At 47.6% G+C, this 25,855-nt stretch overlaps 2 protein-coding genes across 13 annotated transcripts in view; one reads left to right on the forward strand and one right to left on the reverse strand.

Moving 5' to 3' along the window:
- ccdc180 (coiled-coil domain containing 180) overlaps positions 1-5,078 on the forward strand; it is a 40,124-nt gene extending 35,046 nt beyond the window's left edge. For 5 of the 10 annotated variants that reach the window (XM_062960690.1, XM_062960697.1, XM_062960691.1 and 2 more), the window contains 3 exons: positions 297-402; positions 484-622; positions 1,736-5,078. In XM_062960690.1, coding sequence (XP_062816760.1) covers positions 297-402; positions 484-622; positions 1,736-1,962 — 472 coding nt within the window. In that variant the 3' untranslated portion in view covers positions 1,963-5,078. Of the gene's footprint in view, positions 1-296; positions 409-483; positions 623-1,735 lie in introns of those variants that run through there. The other 5 variants (XM_062960694.1, XM_062960698.1, XM_062960695.1 and 2 more) reach the window with 3 other exon arrangements.
- ralgds (ral guanine nucleotide dissociation stimulator) lies at positions 4,521-25,314 on the reverse strand. Of its 3 annotated transcripts, none has more exons than XM_062960701.1 (18): positions 25,157-25,314; positions 16,695-16,805; positions 16,364-16,557; positions 15,561-15,638; positions 15,122-15,306; positions 13,814-13,932; positions 13,505-13,720; positions 12,311-12,414; positions 12,124-12,208; positions 11,948-12,025; positions 11,297-11,383; positions 9,934-9,966; positions 9,430-9,551; positions 9,222-9,317; positions 7,141-7,486; positions 6,608-6,859; positions 5,491-5,605; positions 4,521-4,708 (listed from the first exon to the last, which is right to left on the reverse strand). In XM_062960701.1, exons 1-18 carry the CDS (start codon positions 25,184-25,186, stop codon positions 4,521-4,523), a joined length of 2,439 nt encoding a protein of 812 aa, XP_062816771.1. In that variant the 5' UTR covers positions 25,187-25,314. The 3 variants fall into 3 exon arrangements, with proteins under 3 accessions (XP_062816771.1, XP_062816772.1, XP_062816770.1); XM_062960702.1 differs by lacking the exon at positions 25,157-25,314 and adding an exon at positions 22,249-22,510 and having other exon boundaries at positions 7,249-7,486; XM_062960700.1 differs by lacking the exon at positions 25,157-25,314 and adding an exon at positions 22,249-22,509.
- Positions 25,315-25,855: the final 541 nt, after the last annotated feature.

Consider the following 25,855-nt stretch of genomic DNA (forward strand, 5'->3'; position numbering starts at 1 on the left):
GAAGGCTTTCATGGCCGGGATCACAGGGTTGTTGTATGTTTTCCGGGCTGTCTGGCCATGTTCCAGAAGTATTCTATGGCAGGTTTTATTGTACAGAATACCAGAACCTTCTCTTTAGCCCATTTATACAGGGGCTCTCGCATACCAGAGGGTAATTGAGGTTTTATGGCTGGCCCGCTTTATGGCTGGCATCTGTCAGCTGACCGGAGATGTCAAGGATTGGAGCTCATGACAGTCCCAGGCCTGTTGGGGAAGGCAAGCTCCGCCTCCCGACCCTTGACCCTCTCCTTCCCTAGAAGTGGAGGTCCTGCGGGAGAAGACCAGCACGCTCCTGCGGCGCAAGAAGGCCGGCCTGTCCTTGGAGGCCGAGGAGGGGCGCCTGGTGGCCGAGCGCGGGGGCAGGTCAGCCGGGCAGAAGCGGGCGGTCTGGCGGGTGGGCGGGACTTCCTCCCCTGACCCCCCCCCCTCCCTCTCTTTTGGCAGGACGTGGCCGGGCCTCCCCAGGACCACCCTGGCGGGGCTGCCCAACCAGATCCTCTGGCGCGAGACGGCCCCCGTCACCACCGCCAAGACCACGCTGGGACACGTGGCCGCCCTGGAGGAGAGGGACGCCGTCTACGCGGTACGGGGTGTGTGTGCACGTGTGTTGCGTGTGCCTTGCGTGTGCAGCCTCTGGGTCAGTGGTGCCCGACCTGTTGTGGTCTGAAAGAACTAACCTATGGTCCACAGCCTCACCATTTACTGCTATGGATCATAGCAGCCCAACCAAAAACATTTTGTTGTATGTCTTTCGGGCTGTGTGGCCATGTTCCGGAAGCATTCTCTCCTGACGTTTCGCCCACATCTATGGCAGGCATCCTCAGAGGTTGTGAGGTTGTGGGCGAAACGTCAGGAGAGAATGCTTCTGGAACATGGCCACACAGCCCGAAAGACATACAACAACCCTGTGATCCCGGCCATGAAAGCCTTCGACAACACAAAAACATTTTTTCTGGGTGTCTTCGTTTTGTGGCCTGTTTCTGGGGTTCTTTGGGGCGCCGATTCAGAAAACTGCCTTGGAGAGAACATCAGCTCTAGATGATTAAATCGTTTTCTGTGGGCGAGCAGGTGGCGGCTATTGGACGGCGTATGTTCTGTATCAGAAACTAGAGCTGGTGTGGTCTGTCCAGTGCAAATTTCTGAATTATTATTATTAGGCAGAGCAAACGTTGGCCCTCCAGGTGTTTTGGACTTTAACTCTCAGAATTCTCTCTTCCGGCTGTTGGGAATTGTGAAAGTTGAAGTCCAAAACACCTGGAGGTTCTGGCATTTAGGTTTTAGGTTCTGGCATTCGGTACAAATTGTCGGATTCTCTTCTCCCAGTTGTGCTGTGGGTCAGTCTTCCAAAAAAAAAGCACCAAGACACACGCTGGTAGATTCCAACAGATTTTATTGTACCAAATGCCAGAACCTTCTCTTTGGCCCACTTATATAGGGGCTCTCACATACCAGAGGGTCATTGAGGTTTTATGGCTGGCATCTGTTCCTTGTCAGCCGACCAGAGATGTCAAGGATTGGAGATCATGACAGTCCACCTCAGGGATTCTAGGAGAAGCTGGATGGCCATCTGTCGGGAGGAATTGGATGGTGTCCTTCTTCCTGGCGGAAGTGAGGATGGACTCGATAGCTCTCCTGTGATGATGGTGATGATGGGCAGGAGGGCCTCTTCCGAAGGCATTTGTTTCTCGCTTTGCAGAGGTTCAAGCAGGTGCTGGAGGCGGAGTTTGCGCGGATCCAGGCGGAGAGCACGGCCCACCTGCAGAAGGCCCAGCACTGGGCCGGCTGGTGGCGCAAGTCGGTCCAGAAGATCAAGCAGCTCTACGCCCCCTGACCCACGCGGCACACGCGGACTCGGGAAAGAAATACATTCGTTGGAGGAATGACGGGTCTGTGCTTCTTTGGGGGGGGGGGGGGAGTGAGTGACAGGAAGCGAGGACCATCTAGGTGAGTGACAGGAAGCGAGGACATCTATGGCGGGCATCCTAAGAGGTTGTGAGGAATATATCTCCATGTTCCGGAAGCATTCTCTCCTGACGTTTCGCCCACATCTATGGCAGGCATCCTCAGAGGTGAGGAATATATCTCCATGTTCCGGAAGCATTCTCTCCTGACGTTTCGCCCACATCTATGGCAGGCATCCTAAGAGGTTGTGAGGAATATATCTCCATGTTCCGGAAGCATTCTCTCCTGACGTTTCACCCACATCTATGGCAGGCATCCTCAGAGGTTGTGAGGAATATATCTCCATGTTCCGGAAGCATTCCCTCCTGTCGTTTCGCCCACATCTATGGCAGGCATCCTCAGAGGTTGTCAGGCATGGAGAGACTAGGCAAGGAAGGTAAATATATATCCGTGGAGAGTTCAGGGTGTGACAAGAGTCCTTTGTCAGTTGGAAGCTAGCATTAATGTTTCAGTTAATCACCCTAATTAGCATTGGAAAGGTTTTGTCTCTTGCCTGGGGGGCATCCTTTGTTCACCTCTGAGGGTGCCTGCCATAGGTGTGGGCGAAACGTCAGGAGAGAATGCTTTTGGAACATGGCCACACTGCCCGAAAACTGCTATTCCACCTGGCCAACAAAAGGATTCCCATAAGCCACAGCAACGCATAGCCGTGCAAAGCTAGTATACATATACATAATATCATTTACAATAATATATAATATTATAATATATTGTATATGCATATAATATTAATATTATTTTGTAATGCAATATAATATTAATAATACAATATAATAATGTTCATTATATATTACATGTAATATTAACAATAATATTACAATATATTGATACAGTATAATATAGTATTTTATTGCCAGTATTGTGCTATGCTAATCATATAAAATTGTATGTCAATTTAATTTGTAAGCCGCTCTGAGTCCCCTTCGGGGTGAGAAGGGCGGGATATAAATAGTATAATATATTGTATATGCATATAATACTAATAATACAATATAATAATGTTCATTATATATTATATATTACATGTAATATTAATAATAATATTACAATATATTGATATAGTACAATACAGTAATTTATTGCCAGTATTGTGCTATGCTAATCATATAGAATTGCATGTAAATTTAATTTGTAAGCCGCTCTGAGTCCCCTTTGGGGTGAGAAAGAAGGGCGGGATATAAATGTAGTAAATAAATAAATACTGTACACGAACGAAGCCGGTGAAACGAATACCGCGCACACCTCTACTGTCAAAACATTGCCCGTTTTAATGAAAAGGTTAATTACACTGCTGTGTGTGCACAACACAAGGCGATCGTGTGCCGATTGGTACAAAAACAGACCGAGTCACGCCGGGCGCAGACGCACCGCACTCGCAAACAGGAAGGGAGGGGGGAGGGAGGAGAGGCGGGGCTCTGTCACCTGCCAATCACTGTCAACGTGCCGGCGGGACTGCACGGGATGCCTCAAGGGGAGATGGAGGATGCGGAGGGACGGAGGACGGGCGGTCGGAGACACGGACACACTCACACTCACACTCACTCAGCTTTGTGCCCCTCTTCTGCCCTCAGGGAAGCCCCGTCATCGGCAGAACGGGCTGCCCGGTTCCGGCCGTAAAAGGGGCCGGAAAGGGAAGGGACCCTTTGGACTCCGACTCCCACCATCCCAAAAGAGCAGCAGCACTGTGGGCGAAAGTGGCCGAGGCATCGGTCGGGGAGTGTGGGAGTGGGAGTCCAAAGCCCCAGTTGCCCCGGTTTGCCCAACGGTCGGGCCGTCCCTTCCCCTCCGCCGTCTCTCTCTCTCTCTCTCTCGCACACACTCACAAGGAGACCACACTCACCAATGGACTCTAAGCAGCATTAGTAAAATGTACAAATCCCCGTGGACTATTTACACTCGCAATAAATACTGGCCGGGGAAAGAGACTCGTAAACTCGGTTCCGTTGTCGCCGCATCTTTGCAAAGGGATCAGCGAGTCCCCGCTTCAATGGCCGACATCTCCCGTCCGTCAAAACACAGAAGTGGTCACTCACCCAAGGGAAGGGCCAGGCTCCCACGCACCGCCCGGAAGAGGGCAACGCAGCCACCGATCTCTCTTTCGAACCCAAGACGAGGGAGAAGAACAGCAGGGAAGAGGGGCAAACGCAGGCCCAGCCCTGCTCTTCCTCGGTTTCCTCCTCGGTTTCCTCCGGGACAGACAGAGGCTCCTAAGGCAGACGGGTGTGTGTGTGTTGCGCCACAGGGCCTTTTGCACCTTGGTTTTTAAAAAAGGCTTTACAAAATCTCTGCTAAAAAAATCCCCAGAAACGCAGCGGAACGGCTGAAGGCAAGGAGCGGCCTTTCCGAGGCCTCGGGTTCGGCGACACGAAGCCACAAATGGCTCAGACGGGATGGGCCGTGGTGGCGGCGGCATCGTTGTCCCGTTGTCGAGAGCTGCCTTGGCACGTGTGTGTCATGGTAGCAGTGGCGGCATCGTCCGTTGTCGGCCGAGAGCAGGCCCGGCACCCGTCCCGTCGGGCTCAGAAGATGCCCTTGGCGATCTTGAGGCCCTTCTGCTTCATCCGTGGCAGAGTGGAGCTGGAGCCGTGCTTGAGTTTGGCGGCAGCGGCAGAGGCCCGCGAGAAGCCCCTCTTCTTGAGGACAAAGTCGTAGTTGGCGGCTGAGTTCATGGCGTAGAAGACGTTGGCGTTGTCTGGGATCTTGAGCTCTGCAGAAAGGAAGGAGGAATATAATCATCATCATCATCATCATCATCATAATAACTCAGCCGCTATCAGGACCTCAAGATTGAACTTCAAAGACTCTGGCAGAAACCAGTGCAGGTGGTCCCCGTGGTGATGGGCACACTGGGTGCCGTGCCAAAAGATCTCAGCCGGCATTTGGAATCAATAGACATTGACAAAATTACGATCTGCCAACTGCAAAAGGCCACCCAACTAGGATCTGCAAGAACCATCCGCAAATACATCACCCAGTCCTAGACTCTTGGGAAGTGTTCGACTTGTGATTTTGTGATACAAAATCCAGCATATCTATCTTATTTGCTGTGTCATAATAAAATAATAATAATAACTTTATTTTTATACCCTGCCTCTATCTCCCCAAAGGGGATTCAGGGCGGCTGACATGGGGCCAAGCCCGAATAAAAACAATAGCAATACAAAACATAACAACAAACGAGAGACATGCACAATTATACAAATGTAAACATTAGCCAATAAAAACAAATGACAAGAACGAATAAAAACATGGATTAAAACGGAGAGGTTGTAGAAGTAGACTGGGTAAATATTGTAAACACAAAGGCTGAATTTCTGATCTATTCCTTCTGGAATCTGCGATCAGCACCGTGGTCTTGTTGGTGTTAAGAGCCAGATCCTGGCCCCTGCCCTGCGAGGTCCTCCCCCTCGCTCGGGACGCGAAGCCCCACCACCACGGCGGCCTCGCCTGCAAGTCTGCAAGACCACGACACGGCTCTGCCGTTCGCACCTCGCTCCTCGGAGATGACCTGGATGAGCTCGTAGTCCTCGGGGCGGTCGGCGTCCAGGTTGTGCTTGACCATGGCCTTCTGGATCACCACCGGGGTCTTGTCCTGGCTGGTCACCTGGGCAGAGGGCAGAGCGGGGTGGACGTCAGCCTTCCACATACACATACAGTAGAGTCTCACTTCTCCAAGCTAAACAGGCCGGCAAAAGCTTGGATAAGCAAATATCTTGGATAATAAGGAGGGATTAAGGAAAAGCCTATTAAACATCAAATTAGGTTATGATTTTACAAATTAAGCACCAAAACATCATGTGATACAACAAATTTTACAGAAAAAGCAGTTCAATACGCAGTAATGTTATGTTGTAATTACTGTATTAACGAATTTAGCACCAAAATATCACGATGTATTGAAAACAGTGACTACAAAAATGGCTTGGATAATCCAGAGGCTTGGATAAGCGAGGCTTGGATAAGTGAGACTCTACTGTATAAGGCAAACGTTCAATGCCTTAACACATAAGGGGCCGGGCTGTGGAGCAGGCTAGTGAGCAGCTGCTGCAATAAATCACTCTGACCATGAGGTCATGAGTTCGAAGCCAGCCCGTGGTCAATTAAAAATAAAATATAGCCCCTGCTCGTTGCTGACCTAGCGACCCGAAAGATAGTTGCATCTATCAAGTAGGAGATAAGGTACCACTTATAAAAGTGGGGAGGCAAGTTTAACTAATTTACAACGTTGGAATGAGGAAGTGCCGTCACAGTGGATGATGAAGCAGTGGCTCCCCCCTGTGGCCAAAATCGAACATCCCGTCAGGAGAAGGTTAAATTGCCTCTGCGTCTGTCTGTCTGTCTCTATCTCGGTTCGATGTGTTTATGGGCGTTGAATGTTTGCCCTATATGTACATAATGTGATCCGCCCTGAGAAGGGCGGAATATAAATACTGTAAATAAATAAATAAATAAAACAAAGACCGAGACAAGCGCAGGCTCCGAGCTGGCCTCAAACTCGTGACCTCTTGGTCAGAGTGATTTGTTGCAGCTGGCTGCTCACCAGCCTGGGCCACAGCCCGGGCCATCCCTCCTTCCCTGCATCCCTGCTTCCTCCCTCCCAACTGACCAGGATGCTCTTGTACATGTTCCCGTTCTCCACGGCGAGGCTGACGCGGATGATGCAGCAGTCGTCCACTTGCTGGTTGTAGAGGGGCAGCGAGAGCGAGGAGTAGCCGGGCGAGAGGCCCGAGGAGGCCGAGCGCTTGTGGCTGCGCGAGGCCGAGGAGACCGAGGAGGAGGAGGCCGCGCTGCTGCTGCTGCTGGAGCCCGACCCGATGCCCGAGGTGTCCAGCGAGGAGAGCGACGTGGACTCCCAGAACTGCAGGGGGGGGGGGGGGAGGAAGAGGAAGAGGAAGAGGAAGAGGAGGAGGAAGAGGAAGAAGAAGAAGAGGAGGCAGAGGAAGAAGAGGAGGAAGAGGAAGTAGAAGAAGAAGAGGAGGAGGAAGAGGAAGAAGAAGAACAAGAACAAGAAGAAGAAGAAGAGGAGGAAGAGGCGCCCTTCAGCCCAACGGCAGGGCCCCCGCTCCCCAAGCGCTGCCACCACCACGGGGGTCTCGGGGCCGCCTGCCCGCCCGCCACCACGCTCCCCTTGAGGCGCACCTGCCGCCTGCCCTCCGTGGCCCGAGGAAGGCCCGGGGCTCCGCCACTGCCACTGCCACTGCCGCCTCCACTGCCGCACTCGCCGCTGCCGCTGCCGCTGGCCCGTACCTTCCTCTCCTGCCCCTCGGGGGAGTCGGGGGCCAGCCCCACGGCCGTCTCCTCCACGTCGGAGCTGCTGGACCCGGCGGACGTGACGCTGGCGGAGTCGGCCGTGTCCCCCCCGCCGCCACTGCCGCCTCCTCCTCCTCCTCCTCCTCCGCAGAGGTAGGGTCCGCACTTGAGCTGCTCAAAGGACTTGGAGTGGGAGCTGCCCCCCGGACAGGGCTCCGCCGAGGGCGGCTGGCGGCTGCGGAAACAACACCGGGCGTCAGGGATGCGGAAGGAGCACGGAAGGAAAGGACGGTCAAAATCAGAGAACAACAACAACCGGGCTGTGGCACGGCTGGCTAGTAGCCAGCTGCAATAAATCACTACTGACCAAGAGGTCATGAGTTCGAAGCCCGGGTCGGGTTAAGCCCACGACCATTAAATAGCCCAGCTTGCTGTTGACCTATGCAGCCCCGAAAGACAGTTGCATCTGTCAAGTAGGGAAATTTGGGTACGCTTTATGCGGGGAGGCTAATTTAACTAATTTACAAGCCAGCAAAACACGAGGAAAGGAATGAGGAAGTACCGCCACCAGTGGACAGTGAAGCAACAGCTCCCCCTGTGGCCGGAATCATGAAGCTGGAAAAAAAAAAGTTAAATGCCTCTGTGTCTGTCTATACTATATGTTGTTTGTCTGTTGGCATTGAATGTTTGCCATATATGTGTTCATTGTAATCCGCCCTGAGTCCTCTTCGGAGCGAGAAGGGAGGAATATAAATACTGTAAATAAATAAATAAACAACAAAATTGTATTTATACCCCGCCCTCTTTCCCCAAAGGGACTCGGGGCAGCTCACAACAAGCAATAATACAAAATGTATGACGTTACTAAATGTCTTAATTGTATTTTCATTGTATTCTGTATGTATTTTATCCTTGTGGTTATCCGAACTTGGCGCCATGTGAGCCGTCCCGAATAGCTGCAGGGAGGTGGAGGCGGAGTATGAAAATAAAGTAGTAGTAATAGTAGTAGTAGTTGTTGTTATTATTACCAGTATATTATTGAGTGACAGATTATTCAGTTTTCCCCCTCTCCTCTGGGTAAGAACAAACTGCATTTGGTTTCATTGGTTTCATTCAGCGCCCAAATACTTCTCGTTAATATTCTCAATTAGAAATTAGAAACAAGGAGGTTTAAGGACAGGAAAACACTAAGGGTGGGGGGGGCTAATAATAATAATAATAGGTTATTTTGACCTCCTTGTCTGGCACTTGGCAATGCTAATAATAATAATAATAATAATAATAATAATAATAATAATAATAATAATAATAATAATAATAATGTTATTTTGACCTCTTCTGGCGCTTGGCAATGCTCTTATTTAATAATAATAATAATATAATAAATAATAATGTAAAGGTAAAGGTTTTCCCCTGACATGAAGTCCAATTGTGTCCGACTCTGGGGGTTGACTGCATGGAGCGCCCTTACCTTCCTGCCAATAGGAGCAGTACCTATTGATCTACTCACATTTGCATGTTTTCGAACTGCTAGTTTGGCAAAAGCTGGGGCTAACAGCAGGCGCTCACTCCGTTCCCTGAATTCAAATATGTGACCTTTTGGTCCACAAGTTCAGCAGCTCAGCGCTTTAACACACTGCGCCACTGGAGGCTCCAATAATAATAATAATAATAATAATAATAATAATAATAATAATAATAACAATAATAAAGTTTATTTCAATACCCTGCCAACCATCTCCCCGAAGGGATTCGGGGCGGCTTACAATCGGGACCAAGCCCAGAAATTACAACAAAACTCTCCAAATAGAAATGTAGTTCAAAAATGATGATGCTTGTTTAAAATACTAACACATAACGGCCCAACAACAGAATATACAAGCAGTGTTAAAACGATATCAAACCAGGCTCAGCAACCACAACCGGGAATAGGAATGCGGACGTGATTGCAATTCCCACCCGTTACTCACTCGCTCCAGCGCTTGATGATCCCGGGGTTCTTCCTGGCCTTGAGGGTGTTGCTGGCCGACTCCGAGAGGGGCTCGATCTCGCAGGAGAGGCTGTAGCTGCAAGGGACGGACGGGCAGACGGACGGGGGTCAGGGCAGGCCCTGGACAAGGAGGGGGCCCAGGAGGGGACGACCGCGGTGCCGGCCCACCCACCCACCCACCCACCCACCTCTCTGCCTCGCTCAGCCGCTCCACCGAGTGGAACCAGGCCACAAAGCGGTCCTCCCGGGTGAAGTTGTAGTTGTTGCAGGCCGACTGGAGCAGCTTGATCTGCGCAATGACCTCGAACTCCTGGCGGGAGAGAGAGGAAGGGGCCGGGGGTCAAGGCGGACACACTGGAATCAGCCCCCAAAGGAGCCTGAATAAAAGCCAGAGCTGGTGTCTATGGAGGAGAGCGAGCTACTAAATCTCTGCCACCAGTGACCAAGACTCTGCAGTGTGTTCCTGGATGAGAGTGTAGCATCACTGCCAGCCTGCTGGACAAGTCCGTCCCATTCTGCGGCTGGAGGAGGGCCTGCTCTGCAGGGGGTTGTGTGTGTTTTGCTCTTCTTCTGCTGTACGAGATCAGGGGCTGTGCTACTAAATCTCTGCCACCAGTGACCAAGACTCTGCAGTGTGTTTCTGGATTGGAGCCTGGCGTACCTGCTAGCCATTGTTGTTCCTTCCTCCTTACCTTCCTCCTTTTCTCAAAGTTGATTAACCCGCCCTGGAAGAGAGAGAAAAAGGAAAGGGAGGTGGCCGTGAGAACCAGCCCATCCGGCAGGACAGACAGACAGACAGAGAGAGAGAGGTGCTGTCGAAGGCTTTCATGGCCGGGATCACAGGATCAACAGAAAGGAGGAAACCATGAAAATGAACACAATCTGGCTCCCAGTATTAAAAAAAACTCAAAAATCAAAACAGTAGATGGGAACCAACACTCTGAGGGCAGAGGAGCCCCAAGGACGGCTAATGACTCTGAACAAAGGATGCCCCCCAGGCAAGAGACAAACCTTTCCAATGCTAATTAAGGTGATTAACTGCAACATTAACACTGGCTTCCCAGTGACAAAGGACTTTTGTCACACCCTGGACTCTCCACAGATATATATATAAACCTCCCTTACTTAGTTTTCTCCATGCCTCACAACCTCTGAGGAGGCCTGCCGTATATGTGGGCAAAACGTCAGGAGAGAATACTTCTGGAACATGGCCACACAGCTCGAAAGACACACAACAACCCTGACAAAGGACTCTTGTCACACCCTGGACTCTCCACAGATATATATTAACCTTCCTTGCCTAGTTTCTCCATGCCTCACAACCTCTGAGGAGGCCTGCCGTATATGTGGGTGAAACGTCAGGAGATAATACTTCTGGAACATGGCCACACAGCCCGAAAGACACACAACGACCCAGACAGAGAGAGGCTTCCCATCTTTTGGCACCAAGCTTTCGATGGGTGAAAAACTCGGGGCTATGTTTGTTTTTATTGTTGGTTTTATTGTTTTTATTGTTATTTTAAAGCTAATTGTATTGTTTTAATCTATTTCTGTAAACCACTCCAAGCCAAACTGGGAGTAGCGGCATACAAGTCTAATAAAATTAATAAATAAATAAATAAATATCCGTTTTTGGAGGCTGTGCTCGGTTCCGGCCACAGGGGGGCGCTGTCGCTCCACCTTCCCTGCCGAAGACGCTGTCAATCAATCAATATCAGTTGGGGCTGCGCTGCAGCTGCTTTTGCGATGCATCGCCCTGCCTTATTTTGATACCTCCCCGCTTTAACGCGGTACCTATTTATCCACTGCTTTGGATCTGCTAGGTGGGCAGAAGCTGGGCTGAATGGCCGGGCGCTCACCCTGACCCGGGATTTGAACTGACAACCTTCCAGTTGGCAAGACCGACTGTAGCCGGCAGCCTGGCCATGAGCCTGCTGAGCCGAAGCCCGACCCGGTCCCTCTCTGCTCCGGATGTCGGTCTGACGGACGGCATTTGGAGCCGGGGGGGGGGGGGGCAGAGGAGGGCTCGACAGCGCCCCCCGTGCCCTGTCTCACCTCCAGGTAGTCCTTCACGGCCGTGTCCAGCATCACCAGGTCCGTCAGGAAGGTGCCCAGGTAAGGGATGGTGCCCTGCATGACCCCCTGCAAAGAGGAAGAGGAAGAGGGAGGTCAGGCCCAGCCTTCTCTCTCTGAAGCCAAGGAGGAGGAGGAGGAAGAGGCCGGCAGAAGCTTGGATAAGCGATTATCTTGGATAATAAGGAGGGATTAAGGAAAAGCCTATTACACATCAAAATAGGTTATGATTTTACAAATTAAGCACCAAAACATCATGTTATACAACAAATTTGACAGAAAAAATAGTTGAATACGCAGTAATGCTATGTAGTAATTACTGTATTTGTGAATTTAGCACCAAAATATCACGATATATTGAAAACATTGACTACAAAAATGTGTTGGATAATCCAGAACGTTGGATAAGCGAGTGTTGGATAAGTGAGACTGTACTGTATATATATATATGAATGAATGCTGGTGAATGCCATTTTCCCCAAAGATTATGATTCGTACAGGTCATGCTTTTTATGAAGAGGTCATGGCCTCGTTTTCCCAAAGGGCAATGACTTCTAACAAGGTCCTGCCTTTCCAAAGGTCGTAAGATCTCCACAAGGTTCTGGAGGTTTCCATTTTCACTCGCTCACTCACCATCTCCCGCTGCTGCTGCTGCCGCTTCTGGGCCCGCTTGGGGTTGATCTCCAGCGTGGCAAACTTGGAAGTCCCCTCCTGAATGTCCACCAGAAGGAAGACAAGCCACGGTTGGAGGAGGAGGAGGAGGAGGAGGGAGGGCTCCCCCCGCCCCCCACGGACAGCCCTCGACTTGCCTTGATGAGCAGCTCCCGGCTCAGAGAGTGGTTGTTCTCGTCCGAAAAGATCTCCGACAGCTCGTGGAAGGTGCGGAAGCTCTCGCTGCCGGGGAAGAAGGAAGCAAGCGCGAGCTCGACACCCGTCCCCTCCCGAAAGGGACCGCCTCCCCAAAAGGGGCCGAGCCACGTGCGGAGGAGGACTCACCGCGAGACGTCGTCCCAGGTCTTCTTCAGCCGGTGGATGGCGTTGCTCTGCAGGGCCGACAGGATGGCTCTCAGGGAGGAGAAGTTCTTCAGGATCCGGCATTCCTGGGGAAGGAGGAGGGCTTTCTCAGTGTCAGCAATAATAATAAAAATAATAATAATAATAATAAGTTTATTTATATCCCGCCTCCATCTCCCCCAAAGGGGACTCGGGGCGGCTTACAGCAAAACCAGATACAAAACAATGATAAAATAAAATATGAAACACCAAAGAAAAATAACAAAAACCAATAATAATATATACACAGCAGCCGAAAAAACAAACCACGGTATTAAAAGGCCTGGTGCACTGATGGCCAACCTATGACACGCGTGTCAGCACTGACACGCCTAGCCATTTTTGCTGACACGCTGCCACATGCAGATGGATTGGATGACTAATGTCTTGTGTGGCCAAATTTGGTGTGATTTCGTCCAGTGGTTTTGTTGTTTACTCCATGGGAATTATGCACATTACATAAGGAGCCCTGGTGGCAAAGTGCATTAAAGCTCTGAGCTGGAGACGGAAAGAAAGAGACTAAACATCAAATTAGGTTATGATTTTACAAATTCAGCACCAAAACATCATGATATACAACAAATTTGACAGAAAAAGCAGTTCAATACACAGTAATGCTATGTAGTAATTACTGTATTTACAAATTTAGCACCAAAATATCACAATATATTGAAAACATTGACTACAAAAATGGTTTGGATAATCCAGAAGCTTGGATAAGCGAAGCTTGGATAAGTGAGACTCTACTGTATTTGCATGTTTTCGAACTGCTAGGTTGGCAGGAGCTTTAGCAACAGCGGGCGCTCATTCCGCTCCCGGGATTTGAACCTGGGACCTTTCGGTCTGCAAGTTCAGCAGCTCAGCGCTTTAACACACTGCGCCACCACCAGGGGCCCGGGAATTTTATTAATACTCTTTATATTTAATCCTGTTTTAATGTTTGCATATTTTAAATTGTACGCCGATGCTTTTAGGTTAAGCTGCTTTAAGCCTCCTTCAGGAGAGATAAAGCGGGGGTATAAATAAATATAATAATAACAACCACCACCAATCTGGCTATTATAAACATAGTACTGTGCCTGCGTGTCAACACAGCGTGTAGCCGGTCCCAGTGGAAGTGGGCGAAGGGACACTTACGCGGGCGACCTCGACCCAGCGCTCCAGCACCCTGGCCCTCTGCTGTGGCCGGAGGGCCCGGTCGCCCAGGCAGGTGGCGATGACACAGTTGGCCACGCGGTTGAACTGGGAGACGGTGGCGCGGATGGAGGGCGCCAGGTGCTCCTTGCCCTTCTTGTCGCGCTGGGACCAGATGCAGCCCAGGCAGTGGTAGGGAACCACCCTCTTGAAGAGCTCCTGCAGGGGGGCCGGAGGGGGGGCAGGGCCCGGGTCAGCCTGGTCGCCGAGAGGGGCCCCCCTGCCCCCCCCCCCCAGAGAGCGGTCACTCACGGCGTCCATCAGCGTGAACTGCTCGGCCACCATCTCCGGGGGGAAGCTGAGGAAGTCGGCCGGAGCGCCGCCATCGCCCTCCTCTTCCGGCCCTTCTCCCTCCGGGCGCTGGTCCAGCCCTGGAAGGGAGGGAAGCTGGGTTGGTTTGTTGGTTTATTTATTGTTTGCAGTAGAGTCTCACTTATCCAACATAAATGGGCCAGCAGAACGTTGGATAATAAGGAGGGATTAAGGAAAAGCCTATTAAACATCAAATTAGGTTATGATTTTACAAATTAAGCACCAAAACATCATGTGATACAACAAATTTGGAAGAAAAAGTAGTTCAATACGAAGTAATGCTATGTAGTAATTACTGTATTTTCAAATTTAGCACCAAAATATCACGATGTATTGAAAACATTGACTACAAAAACGAGTTGGATAATCCAGAACGTTGGATAAGCAAGTGTTGGATAAGTGAGACTCTACTGTATTTCTATTCTGCCCTTCCTTCTCGCCCCAAAGTGGACTCAGGGAGGATCACACAGCAAACATTCAATGCTGTTTTTAGACATACAAGACGGATAGAGGTATTGCAGCATTTCCCAACGTCGGCGCCTGGAGGTTATGCTCAATTCTGGCCACAGGGGGTGCTGTGGCTCCAGCCGTCATTTGATCGCAGAATTTCCACCTTGTTCTTCGATCCCCAGCATTTTTATGGTGTCGCAAAATACCTGCCCAATTTCTCAACTCACAGCTGTGCTATTTTCGAACTGCTTAGGTGAACAGTGAGCAAGGCTAACGGTCAGATGCTCAATCCAACTCAGGCTTCGAACTTGCCAACCTTCCAGCCAGCGGTGATCTATTGCTACCGGCGATTACCCAGCTGTGCTACAGCCCAGCCCAAGCTGCAATCAATCTTGCTAACCGGAAGGTTGAGAGTTCAAAGCCCGGGTCAGGGTGAGCTCCTGATCTTTTAACCCGGCTTCTGCCTACCTAGCAGTTCGAAAACAAATGTGAATAGATAAATATTAAAGCAGGGAGGTATTTCAGCTCGCATTTTGATCAGAAAGAAGGAGGCAGTTTATGAACAAAGAAAGCTCTTTGGCAGGGAGATGGAGCCACAGCACCCCCGGAGGCCAGAACCGAGCACAGCCTCCAAAGATGCCGAAAGATGGGAAAGCCTATATAAGACCTCTATCTGTTGTCTGTTCTGTCATTATTATAACCGGCACTGAATGTCTGCCGTTTGTGTGTTCTGTGATCCGCCCTGAGTCCCCTTTGAGCGAGAAGGGTCTTCTGCCCGCCCGCCCGCCCACCCCTCACCTTCGGGGCGCGGCTCCTGGTGCTGGAACTGGGCAAAGAGGACCCTTGCACGACGCTCCAAGTCAGAGCCGGGGAGGTTGAGCCGCACGTAGACGATGAGCTGCTTGAGGCAGGCGAAGTCGGGGGGCTTGCGGAAGTCCTCTGAGTACTGGTCCAGCCAGGCCCCCAGGATGGAGGAGATGGTGCTGCGGAAGAGAAGGAGGGACTTGTCACTCCTCTCACATGGACGTGGCACAGCTTCCTTGGCCGTCCCACTTACTTTAACCCTTCGGTGGCTTCTAGCCGTGACCAGATGTTCTGGAAGGGTGTATTTTTCAACCCTTGGTCAAAACATTTCAAGCCAACACAGACATATCTGACACGGAATCCCATTTCCCCCCATAACGGGGTCTCATTTCGGGCTGAACTTGGCCGTTCCCCCCACGGAGGAGGCACTTACTTCTTCAGCTCCAGCCTCTCGTCCACCGCATGACGGGCGTGGTGCTCCCCGTGGCTCTGGCAGCGAAGCTTCCCAAACCTGGAAGGGACGGAGGAGGATGAGGAGGTTAATAAATAATAAAAATAAAACTTTATTTATACCCCGCCACCATCTCCCCCCGGGGTCTCGGGGTGGCTCACAAGGGGCAAGGCCCGACTAACACAATTTACAAAAACAGCAGCATAAACACTTTGAACAATATACAAAAAATGAAAACACAGTAAGACAATAAAACAAGAGTTAATAATATCAATCAACCACCAAGTAAAATTCAGTCGACTTCATTGGTGGGGGGCGGGGCTGCAGCAGCAATATAAAAAAAAATCATCAGTTAAAATACCAGAATAAAAGGGACCTAATAAAATTGAGGATAGAGTAATGTTGAGGAAGAATATTAAGAAAATAAAACACCCACCGGGTTGGTAGGTACACAAATTAATTTCTTTTCTCACATCCTCCTTGAGCTGCGCATGGGACCGACTCTCTCAAGGCAAGCCATTAGATCCAAGCAAAAACACTGCAGAGTCTTTGTCTGTAGTTGGCAGTGATTGACAGCACAGCCTTTGTCCCTGTTTGCCGCTCACTGCTTTCATGAACCACAACTGAGCTCTGGCTCTCATCCAAACTCTTCGCTTGCAGACCAGGTCTGCTATCGGTCCATGCGAAGTTATATTCACAGCAACACGCCGAAAAACCACGGCCTCAGCAAGACACGCACGTGGCAAAGTCAAGGGGAGGGGCGGGGCGGGGCGGGGCGCGCTCACCTGTGGAGGAGGAGGTCGAGCACCTGCTTGGTGGTGGCAAAGGCGCGGTAGGTGCAGAGGAAGATGGTGACGTAGGTGGAGTCGTTGCCCTTGAAGGCCGAGACCAGGTACTCCACCAGCCGCTCCAGGGTCCCGGCCTTGATGGTCCGCACTTTGCACGTCTCGTAGAGGTTCAGGGCCGACTCGTTCTCAAACTGCGTTGGGAGGGGGGCAGGCGTTGGGTGAGCGGGCCCGGGCCCCACCGGCCGCCCCCCCCACCGGCCGCCCCCCCCACCGGCCGCCCCCCCCCACCCGCCCCCCCCCCCCGCGCCCCAAGCCGCCCACTGCTCACCCCCAGCCAGCGCTGCCCCTTGTTGGCCATGTGGTGGAGCTGCACCTTGCGCAGGGAGATGCTGTAGACCACGCCGTCCTCCACCTCCTCCCCAATCTCCTGCGCGGAGCCCTGGCAGAGAGAGAGAGAGAGAGAGAGAGAGAGAGAGAGAAGCAGGTGAGAGAAGAACAAGACGAATGAGATGTAAGGAGAAGGAAGGAAGGAAGGAAGGAAGGAAGGAAGGAGAAGATGACAAGGGAGAAAAGAAGGAAAAGAAGGAAAGATTGAAGGAAAGGAAGGAAGTGAAGGAAGGAAGGAAGGAAGGAAGGAAGGGAGGGAGGGAGGGCGGGCCTCTCCGGAGGAGACACCGTCTGTGACCCCGTCTGTGACCTTCATCAACCAGGGCACCCCTTGCGCTCCATTTACTCCCAGTCCCAGCAGAGAGAGAAGGGAGGGGAACATGTGTGTGTTTAGGTGATCCCACAGCTGCTTGGCCTGGCCGCCTCCTCCCTGGGGACCCTTGCAAACAGCCTCAGAGGCCGGAGACCGCCATGACAGCCCCCCCCCTCCCCAACACCCTTCTGCATTTCCACACATGCGTCCTGCGGCTCTGCAAAACCTGTTACTTAGCAACAGGCTTTCCCTCTTCCTTCGTTCCCTTGCTTTGCTTTCTCCAAGGAGAATAACAAGGGGGGGGGGGGTTGGTTGCAAAGGAGACCCAATTGCCATCTGTCCGTCCGTCTGTCTCCGGCCAATTTGGCCGCCGGACCTGACACAGAGGGACACGGCTCCAGGACAAGGGCCCCTTTGTTTGGCTCTCTGCGCAGCCTCTTTCTGGCCAAGGAAACAACAACAACAACCGCGCTTTCCTTCCGCCCTTGTGCAAAGAGGGAGAGAAAGAGGGCAAAACAACAACAACAACAACAACAACAAGGGGAAAACGCTGCAACCGCGCAACACCCCAACAACAATAGCAACAAATACACAGGCTCTGCACTTCAAGTTTTCACCCAGTTTGGGTCCCCAGATGCTAACAATTCCCATCCCTTCAGGTCATTATTATCTGGGGATGATGGGAATTGCAACCCGGCAATTGAGACACAACAAGGCGTGCGGATGGGATGCGTATATGTAATATATAATAATATATGTAATAATACATATATAATAATATATGTAATAATAACAAGAGTGACTTTATAATATGGAATAAGAACAATGACAATATTATAGAAAGGACTATATCAGGCCTGGGCAAACTTCGGCCCTCCAGGAGTTTTGGACTTCAAGTCCCACAATTCCTAACTGGCTGAAGTTTGCCCATGTGTTATAATATAACAACAATAATATAATAATATATGATAAAAAGAACAATGACAATATTATAATATGGACTATAGTAATACGGCTACAGAATAATAATGTATTATAATACAATAAAAATATAATAAGAATGATAATATTATAATATGGACTATAATATATAGTAGTAATATTGGCATGGGCCTACTTGTGCCCCCCGGGTGTTTTGGACTTCAACTCCCACAATCCCTAACTGCTTACCGGCTGTTAATAATAATGATGATGATGATGATGTGGAGCTGCTGTATACAATAATATATGGTAATAAGAATAATATAATAATACAATATATTATTATAATACTATCAATAATATAATATTATAATATATAATAATAATAGCAACAATATAATAACAATACCAATAATAATATTATAATATTTATTTATTTATTTGTGACATTGATATCTCGCCCTTCTCACCCCGAAGGGGACTCAGGGCGGCTTACAAGTTATATATACATACAATATATTATATTATTAGCATAGCACAATATAAGCATATATTATAGTATTAGTAATGTTACATGCAATAAATGATATAGGTTTATAATAGTGTATTATTATTATATTGTATTACATTGTAATATTATTATCAATATTACATGTATATACAATATAGCATTATTAGTATAGATTAATACTAGTACAGTATTAGCATAGCACCATATAAGCATATATTATATTATTAGTAATGTTACATGCAATAAATGATATACGTTCATAATAGTGTATTGTTATTATATTGTATATACTATTGTATATGATAATATTGTGATGTTGACATGACAATACATAATGTTATAATAATAATAATAATAATAATAATAATAATAATAATAATAATAATGCCAGCAGTACATGAGAATACGCGGGCTTGGCGGCCTGCTCACCTGGCGGGGCCCGGTGGGCGTGGCCAGGTCGGGGTCGATCTGGGTGAAGGCGCGGAGCTGGACGGCGGGGGCGGGGCCGCGGCGGTGGGCGGGGCCGGGGCCGGGGGCGGGGCCTCCCTCCTGGGCGCGCAGGGCCTGCAGGCAGCATCTCCCGCGGAGGCGGCGGCGGCGGCGGAGGCGGGGGAGGGGCAGCGAGAGGCCCCGCCCCCCGCCCCGCTCCGGGCCCGCCGCCCCGCCCTCCAGCCCCCCTTCCCTCCTCCGCGCTTCCCGTCCGTCCTTCCTTCTTCCCTTCTGCAAACACAGAGAGGCTCTCCTCCTGCCGCCGCCGCCGCCGCCGCTGTTAAGCGCCCGGCCCCGCCCACGACCCGTGACGTCACCCGCGGCGCCAGGGGGCGGGGCGGCCTCCGCGTCACGCCAAAGGGGCGGGGCCTCCCGCCGGCCACGCCCTCCCCCTCCGGACCCCTCCGGCCCGCTAAAGGCAGTCAGTCCCGCCCTTTGTGCCGGCAGGACTGCTGGCCTGAAGGTTGACGGTTCGAATCCAATTCCATTATTTATTTAGCTTTATAACATCACTAGCTGTGCCCGGCCACGCGTTGCTGTGGCGAAGTAATAATAATAATAATAATAATAATAATTTTATTTTTGTACCCCGCCACCATCTCCCCAGAGGGACTCGGGGCGGCTTACAGATATAAAACCAGCATACAGTGATATCAAATACAAAAACACACAAATACAGTAGAGTCTCACTTATCCAACATAAACAGGCCGGCAGAATGTTGGATAAGCGAATATGTTGGATAATAAGGAGGGATTAAGGGAAAGCCTATTAAACATCAAGTTAGGTTGTGATTTTATAAATTTTATAAATTAAGCACCAAAACATCATGTTATACAACAAATTTGACAGAAAAAGTAGTTCATTAATGCTATGTAGTAATTACTGTATTTACGAATTTAGCACCGAAATATCACGATATATTGAAAACATTGACTACAAAAATGCGTTGGATAATCCAGAACGTTGGATAAGCGAGTGTTGGATAAGTGAGACTCTACTGTATTTATTTAGCTTTATGACATCACTAGCTGTGCCCGGCCACGCGTTGCTGTGGCGAAGTAATAATAATAATAATAATAATAATAATAATGGAAACAATAGACATTGACAAAATCACAATCTGCCAACTGCAAAAGGCCACCCTACTGGGATCTGCACGCATCATCCGAAAATACATCACACAGTCCTAGACACTTGGGAAGTGTTCGACTTGTGGTTTTGTGATCACAATGCATTGAAAACATTGACTACAAAAATGCGTTGGATAATCCAGAATGTTGGATAAGTGAGACTCTACTGTCTTACTATTTTGTTTCTTACATTATACTAGCTGTGCCCATCCACGCGTTGCTGTGGCGAAGTATGGTGGTATGGGAAATAAAGTACAGTAGAGTCTCACTTATCCAACATTCGCTTATCCAACGTTCTGGATTATCCAGCACACTCTGAGAACCACCATGTCAGGCGACACAGAGAAGCCACTGGAATGGACAAGAAGCATGTGGACAATCTCAACAGAAAGGAGGAAACCATCAACATGAACACAACCTGGCTCCCAATATTTAAAAACTCTAAAATGAGAACAGTAAATAAAGAACAACTCTCAGGAAACAGGGGAATGCCAAACATGAAACAATCAGGGCCAGCTAACACCTCCCAACAAAGGTGACTGTGTCCACCATGATCATGATCATCATAGTAGTAATAATAATACTGATAATGATAATAATAATAATAGTAATAGTAATAGAAGAGTGGCTGCGTCTACCAAGATCATAATAACAAGAACAATAATAATAATAATAATAATAATAATAATAATAATAATAATAATAATAGAAGAGTGGCTGTGTCTACCAAGATCATAATAAAAATAATAGCAATAATAAAAATAATAATCAAAGTGTGACTGTGTCCACTATGATCATGATCATCATAGTAGTAATAATAATACTGATAATGATAATAATAATAGTAATAATAATAGAAGAGTGGCTGTGTCTACCAATATCATAATAAAAATAATAGCAATAATAAAAATAATAATCAAAGAGTGACTGTGTCCACTATGATCATGATCAACATAGTAGTAATAATAATACTGATAATGATAATAATAATAGTAATAATAATAGAAGAGTGGCTGTGTCTACCGAGATCATAATAACAAGAACAACAACAACAATAATAATAATAATAATAATAATAATAATAATAATAATAATAATAGAAGAGTGGCTGTATCTACCAAGATCATAATAATAATAGTAGTAGCAGTAGCAGTAGTAATCATAGTAATAACAATAGTAATAATAATAGAAGGGTGGCTGTGTCCACCAAGATCATCATAATAGTAGTAATAATAATAATAATAATAATAATAATAATAATAATAATAATGGAAGAGCAGGTGTGTCCACTGAAATCATCATCACCATCACAGTAGTAGTAGTAGTAGTAGTAATAATAATAATAATAATAATAGAAGAGTGGCTGTATCTACCGAGATCATAATAATAATAGGAGCCTCCGATGGCCTAGGGGATAAAAGACTCGTGACTTGAAGGTTGGGTTGCTGACCTGAAAGCTGCCAGGTTCGAATCCCACCCGGGGAGAGTGTGGATGAGCTCCCTTTATCAGCTCCAGCTCCATGCAGGGACATGAGAGAAGCCTCCCACAAGGATGGTAAAACATCAAAACACCCGGGCGTCCCCTGGGCAACGTCCTTGCAGACGGCCAATTCTCCCACTCCAGAAGCAACTCCGGTTGCTCCTGACACGAAAATAATAATAATAATAATAATAATAATAATAATAGCAGTAGTAGTAGTAGCAGTAGTAATAATAGTAATAACAATAGAAGGTTGGCTGTGTCCACCAAGATAATAATAATAATAATAATAATAATAATAATAATAATAATAATAATAATAATAATAGAAGAGCAGGTGTGTCCACTGAGATCATCATCACCATCACAGTAGTAGTAGTAGTAGTAGTAGTAATAGAAGAGCAGGTGTGTCCACTGAGATCATCATCACAGTAGTAGTAGTAGTAGTAGTAGTAATAATAATAATATTTCAAGGCCAGGCCACCCGCAGGCCATGCAGACACAGAGCCGGGGCAACTGCAACAGCAGAGAGCCTCGAGTGTGGAAGGAGCCCCTTTTGGCAGGTGTAATGGGTGGTGGTGGAGGGGTGTGCGTGTGGCATGTGTGTGGGGATCCCCTCCCCCCCCCCCCTTGGCACCAATCCTACTCACATAGTATTCCTCCTCGCTGTGCTGGAGGCTGAGGGGGATGTCCAGCATGCACATCTGGAAGGGCTGCACCAGCGCCTTCTGCATGCAGAACAAAGGCTTGGGCTCCATCTCCGCCGCCTGCTGCTGCTGATGCTGCTGCTTCCCCCTTTCCCCGCCTTCAATGGGGCTTCAACTGGGAAGGTGGGCGCAGGGGGGCCGCCGCTGGGCATGGTCTCCCGAGGAGGCTCTCCCTCTGCCAGGATGCGCATGCAGCAGCACCAGCAGCAGCAACACCAGCAGCAAAGCCTCCCACAACCGCAACCGCACCCCCCCCCCCCCCCTGGGCTGCAGGAAAGGGGTCGAGGGGAGGGGCAACCGTGAGGGAGGAAAGGGAGGGAGGAAAGACAGACCACCCCTCACCACTCACCAGCCCACCCTGCCCTATTATTATAATAATTGCTGGTCATCGACCGTAATAAATAAATATAATAATAATAATAATAATAATAATAATAATAATAATAATAATGATGTCCTTCCCCAATAAACAGAATAACAATAATAGCTTGCACAGGGTCTCCTCTCCTCTCCTGGCAAAAGGTGGGCTGGAGATGGGAAGAGGAAGGGGTCTCCATGCAGAGAGAGAAAATGGGCTGTAAATAAACAGAATAGTAATAATAATAATAATGCCCCTAATAATAATAATGCCCCATAATAACAACAATAATAATAATGCCTAATAATAATAATAATAATAATAATAATAATAATAATAGATCTCAGATGGCATTTGGAAACAATAGACATTGACAAAATTACGATCTGCCAACTGCAAAAGGCCACCCTACTGGGATCTGCACGCATCATCCGAAAATACATCACACAGTCCTAGACACTTGGGAAGTGTTCGACTTGTGATTTTGTGAAACGAAATTCAGCATATCTATCTTCTTTGCTGTGTCATAATAAAATAATAATAATAATAATTATTATTATTATTATTATTTCCATTCCACTATTCTCCCCATAGGGACTCAAGGAGGTTAACCATAACATCATCATCATCATCATCATCATCATTATGTTTATTTCTGCCCCACCCTTCCCCCCATAGGGCCTCAAGGAGCTAACAATAACATAGGTACGCAAGGTATCTTAGTATAACATCAATTATTATTATTATCTTTCTTTTTATACCACCTTTCTCCCATAGAGACTCAAGGAGGCTAACATCATCATCATTATCATCATCGTCACCTTTCTCCTCAGTGACTCCAGGAGCTTAATATTACTATTATCATTATCATCATCATCATCATCATTTGTCATCTTTCTTTCTGTCCCAGCTTTTCTCCATAGGGCATCAAGGAGGCTTACGAATATCATCATCATCATCACAATATTATTATCATCACGATCGTCATCATCATGAACTTATCACTACCATAATCACCACCACCATCATCATCATCATCTTCTTCTTATTATTATTATTATTATTATTATCATCATCATCATCATCAGCCTCATCTTTCTTCCTGCCCCACATTTCTCCTCACAGGGCCCCAAGGAGGCTAAGAATATTATTATTATCACTACAGTAATATCATCATCATTATTATCATTATGCTTATCAATATTATTATTACTATCATCATCATCATCATTATCTTTCTGTCCCAGCTTTTCCCCATAGGGCATCAAGGAGGCTTAAGAATATCATCATCATCATCACAATATTATTATTATTATCATCACCATCATCATCATCATATTATTATTATTATTATTATCATCATCATCATCCTCATCTTTCTTCCTGCCCCACATTTCTCCTCACAAGGCCCCAAGGAGGCTAAGAATATTATTATTATCACTACAGCAATATCATCATCATTATTATCATTATGCTTATCAATATTATTATTATTATCATCATCACCATCATCATATTATTATTATTATCATTATTAACATCTTTCTTCCTGCCCCACATTTCTCCTCACAGGGCCCCAAGGAGGCTAACAATATTATTATTATCATCACCATCGTCATCATCATGAACTTATCACTACCATAATCACCACCACCATCATCATCATCATCATCATATTATTATTATTATTATTATTATTATTATCATTATTAACATCTTTCTTCCTGCCCCACATTTCTCCTCACAGGGCCCCAAGGAGGCTAAGAATATTATTATTATCACTATAATCATTATTATCATTATGCTTATCAATATTATTATTATTATCATCACCACCATCATCATCATATTATTATTATCATCATCAACATCTTTCTTAATAGGCCCCACATTTCTCCTCACAGGGCCCCAAGGAGGCTAAGAATATTATTATTATTATCATAATCATTATTATCATTATGCTTATCAATATTATTATTATTATTATCATCATCATCATCATCATCATCATATTATTATTATTATTATTATTATTATTATCGCCACCATCATCATCATATTATTATTATCATCACCACCATCATATTATTATTATTATCATCACCACCATCATCATCATATTATTATTATTATCGCCACCATCATCATCATATTATTATTATCATCACCACCATCATCATCATCATATTATTATTATCATCATCAACATCTTTCTTAATAGGCTCCACATTTCTCCTCACAGGGCCCCAAGGAGGCTAAGAATATTATTATTATCACTACAGTAATATCATCATCATTATTATCATTATACTTATCATTATTATTATTATTATTATTATTATTATTATCATCATCTTCATCTTTCTTAATAGGCCCCACATTTCTCCTCACAGGGCCCCAAGGAGGCTAACAGTATTATCACTATAATCATTATTATCATTATGCTTATCAATATATTATTATTATTATTATCATTATTCTCATGCTTCCTACCTGGCTCTCCATCATCCTCCTCACCATCATCTTCCTCTCCGCCCGCGCCTTGGCGGCCAAGGCCTCCGCGAAGGAAAGGCCTCCATGGCCGCCATCCCTCCTTCGCCTGCCTCGTCAGGAGGAGCGCCTGTTGCCTAGGCGACCGCGTACATGGCGGAAGGGGCGGGGCCTGAGAGAGGGGCGGGGCCTCAAAGGAAAGGCCAAGTGGGGCCTGAGGGAAGGAGAGTAGAGAAAGGGCGGGGCCTGAGGGAAAGGGGCGGGGCCTCAAGGGAAAGGCCAAGTGGGGCCTGAGGGAAGGAGAGTAGAGAAAGGGCGGGGCCTGAGGAAAAGGGGCGGGGCCTCAAGGGAAAAGCCAAGTGGAGCCTCAGGGAAGGAGGGTAGAGAAGGGGCGGGGCCTGAGGAAAAGGGGCGGGGCCTCAAGGGAAAGGCCAAGTGGAACCTGAAGGAAGGCGAGTAGAGGAGGGGCGGGGCCTGAATAAAAGGGGCGGGGCCTCAAGGGAAAAGCCAAGTGGAGCCTCAGAGAAGGCGAGTAGAAAAGGGGCGGGGCCTGAGAAAGGGGCGGGGCCTCAAGGGAAAGGCCAAGTGGAGCCTGAGGGGAGTAGAGAAGGGGCGGGGCCTGAGGGAAAGTGTATTATTATTATTATTATTATTATTATCATATTATTATTATCATATTATTATTATTATTTTATTATGTCA

The sequence above is a fragment of the Anolis carolinensis genome, unplaced genomic scaffold (assembly GCF_035594765.1).
Source record: "Anolis carolinensis isolate JA03-04 unplaced genomic scaffold, rAnoCar3.1.pri scaffold_7, whole genome shotgun sequence".
In the NCBI taxonomy this organism is placed as follows: domain Eukaryota; kingdom Metazoa; phylum Chordata; class Lepidosauria; order Squamata; family Dactyloidae; genus Anolis; species Anolis carolinensis.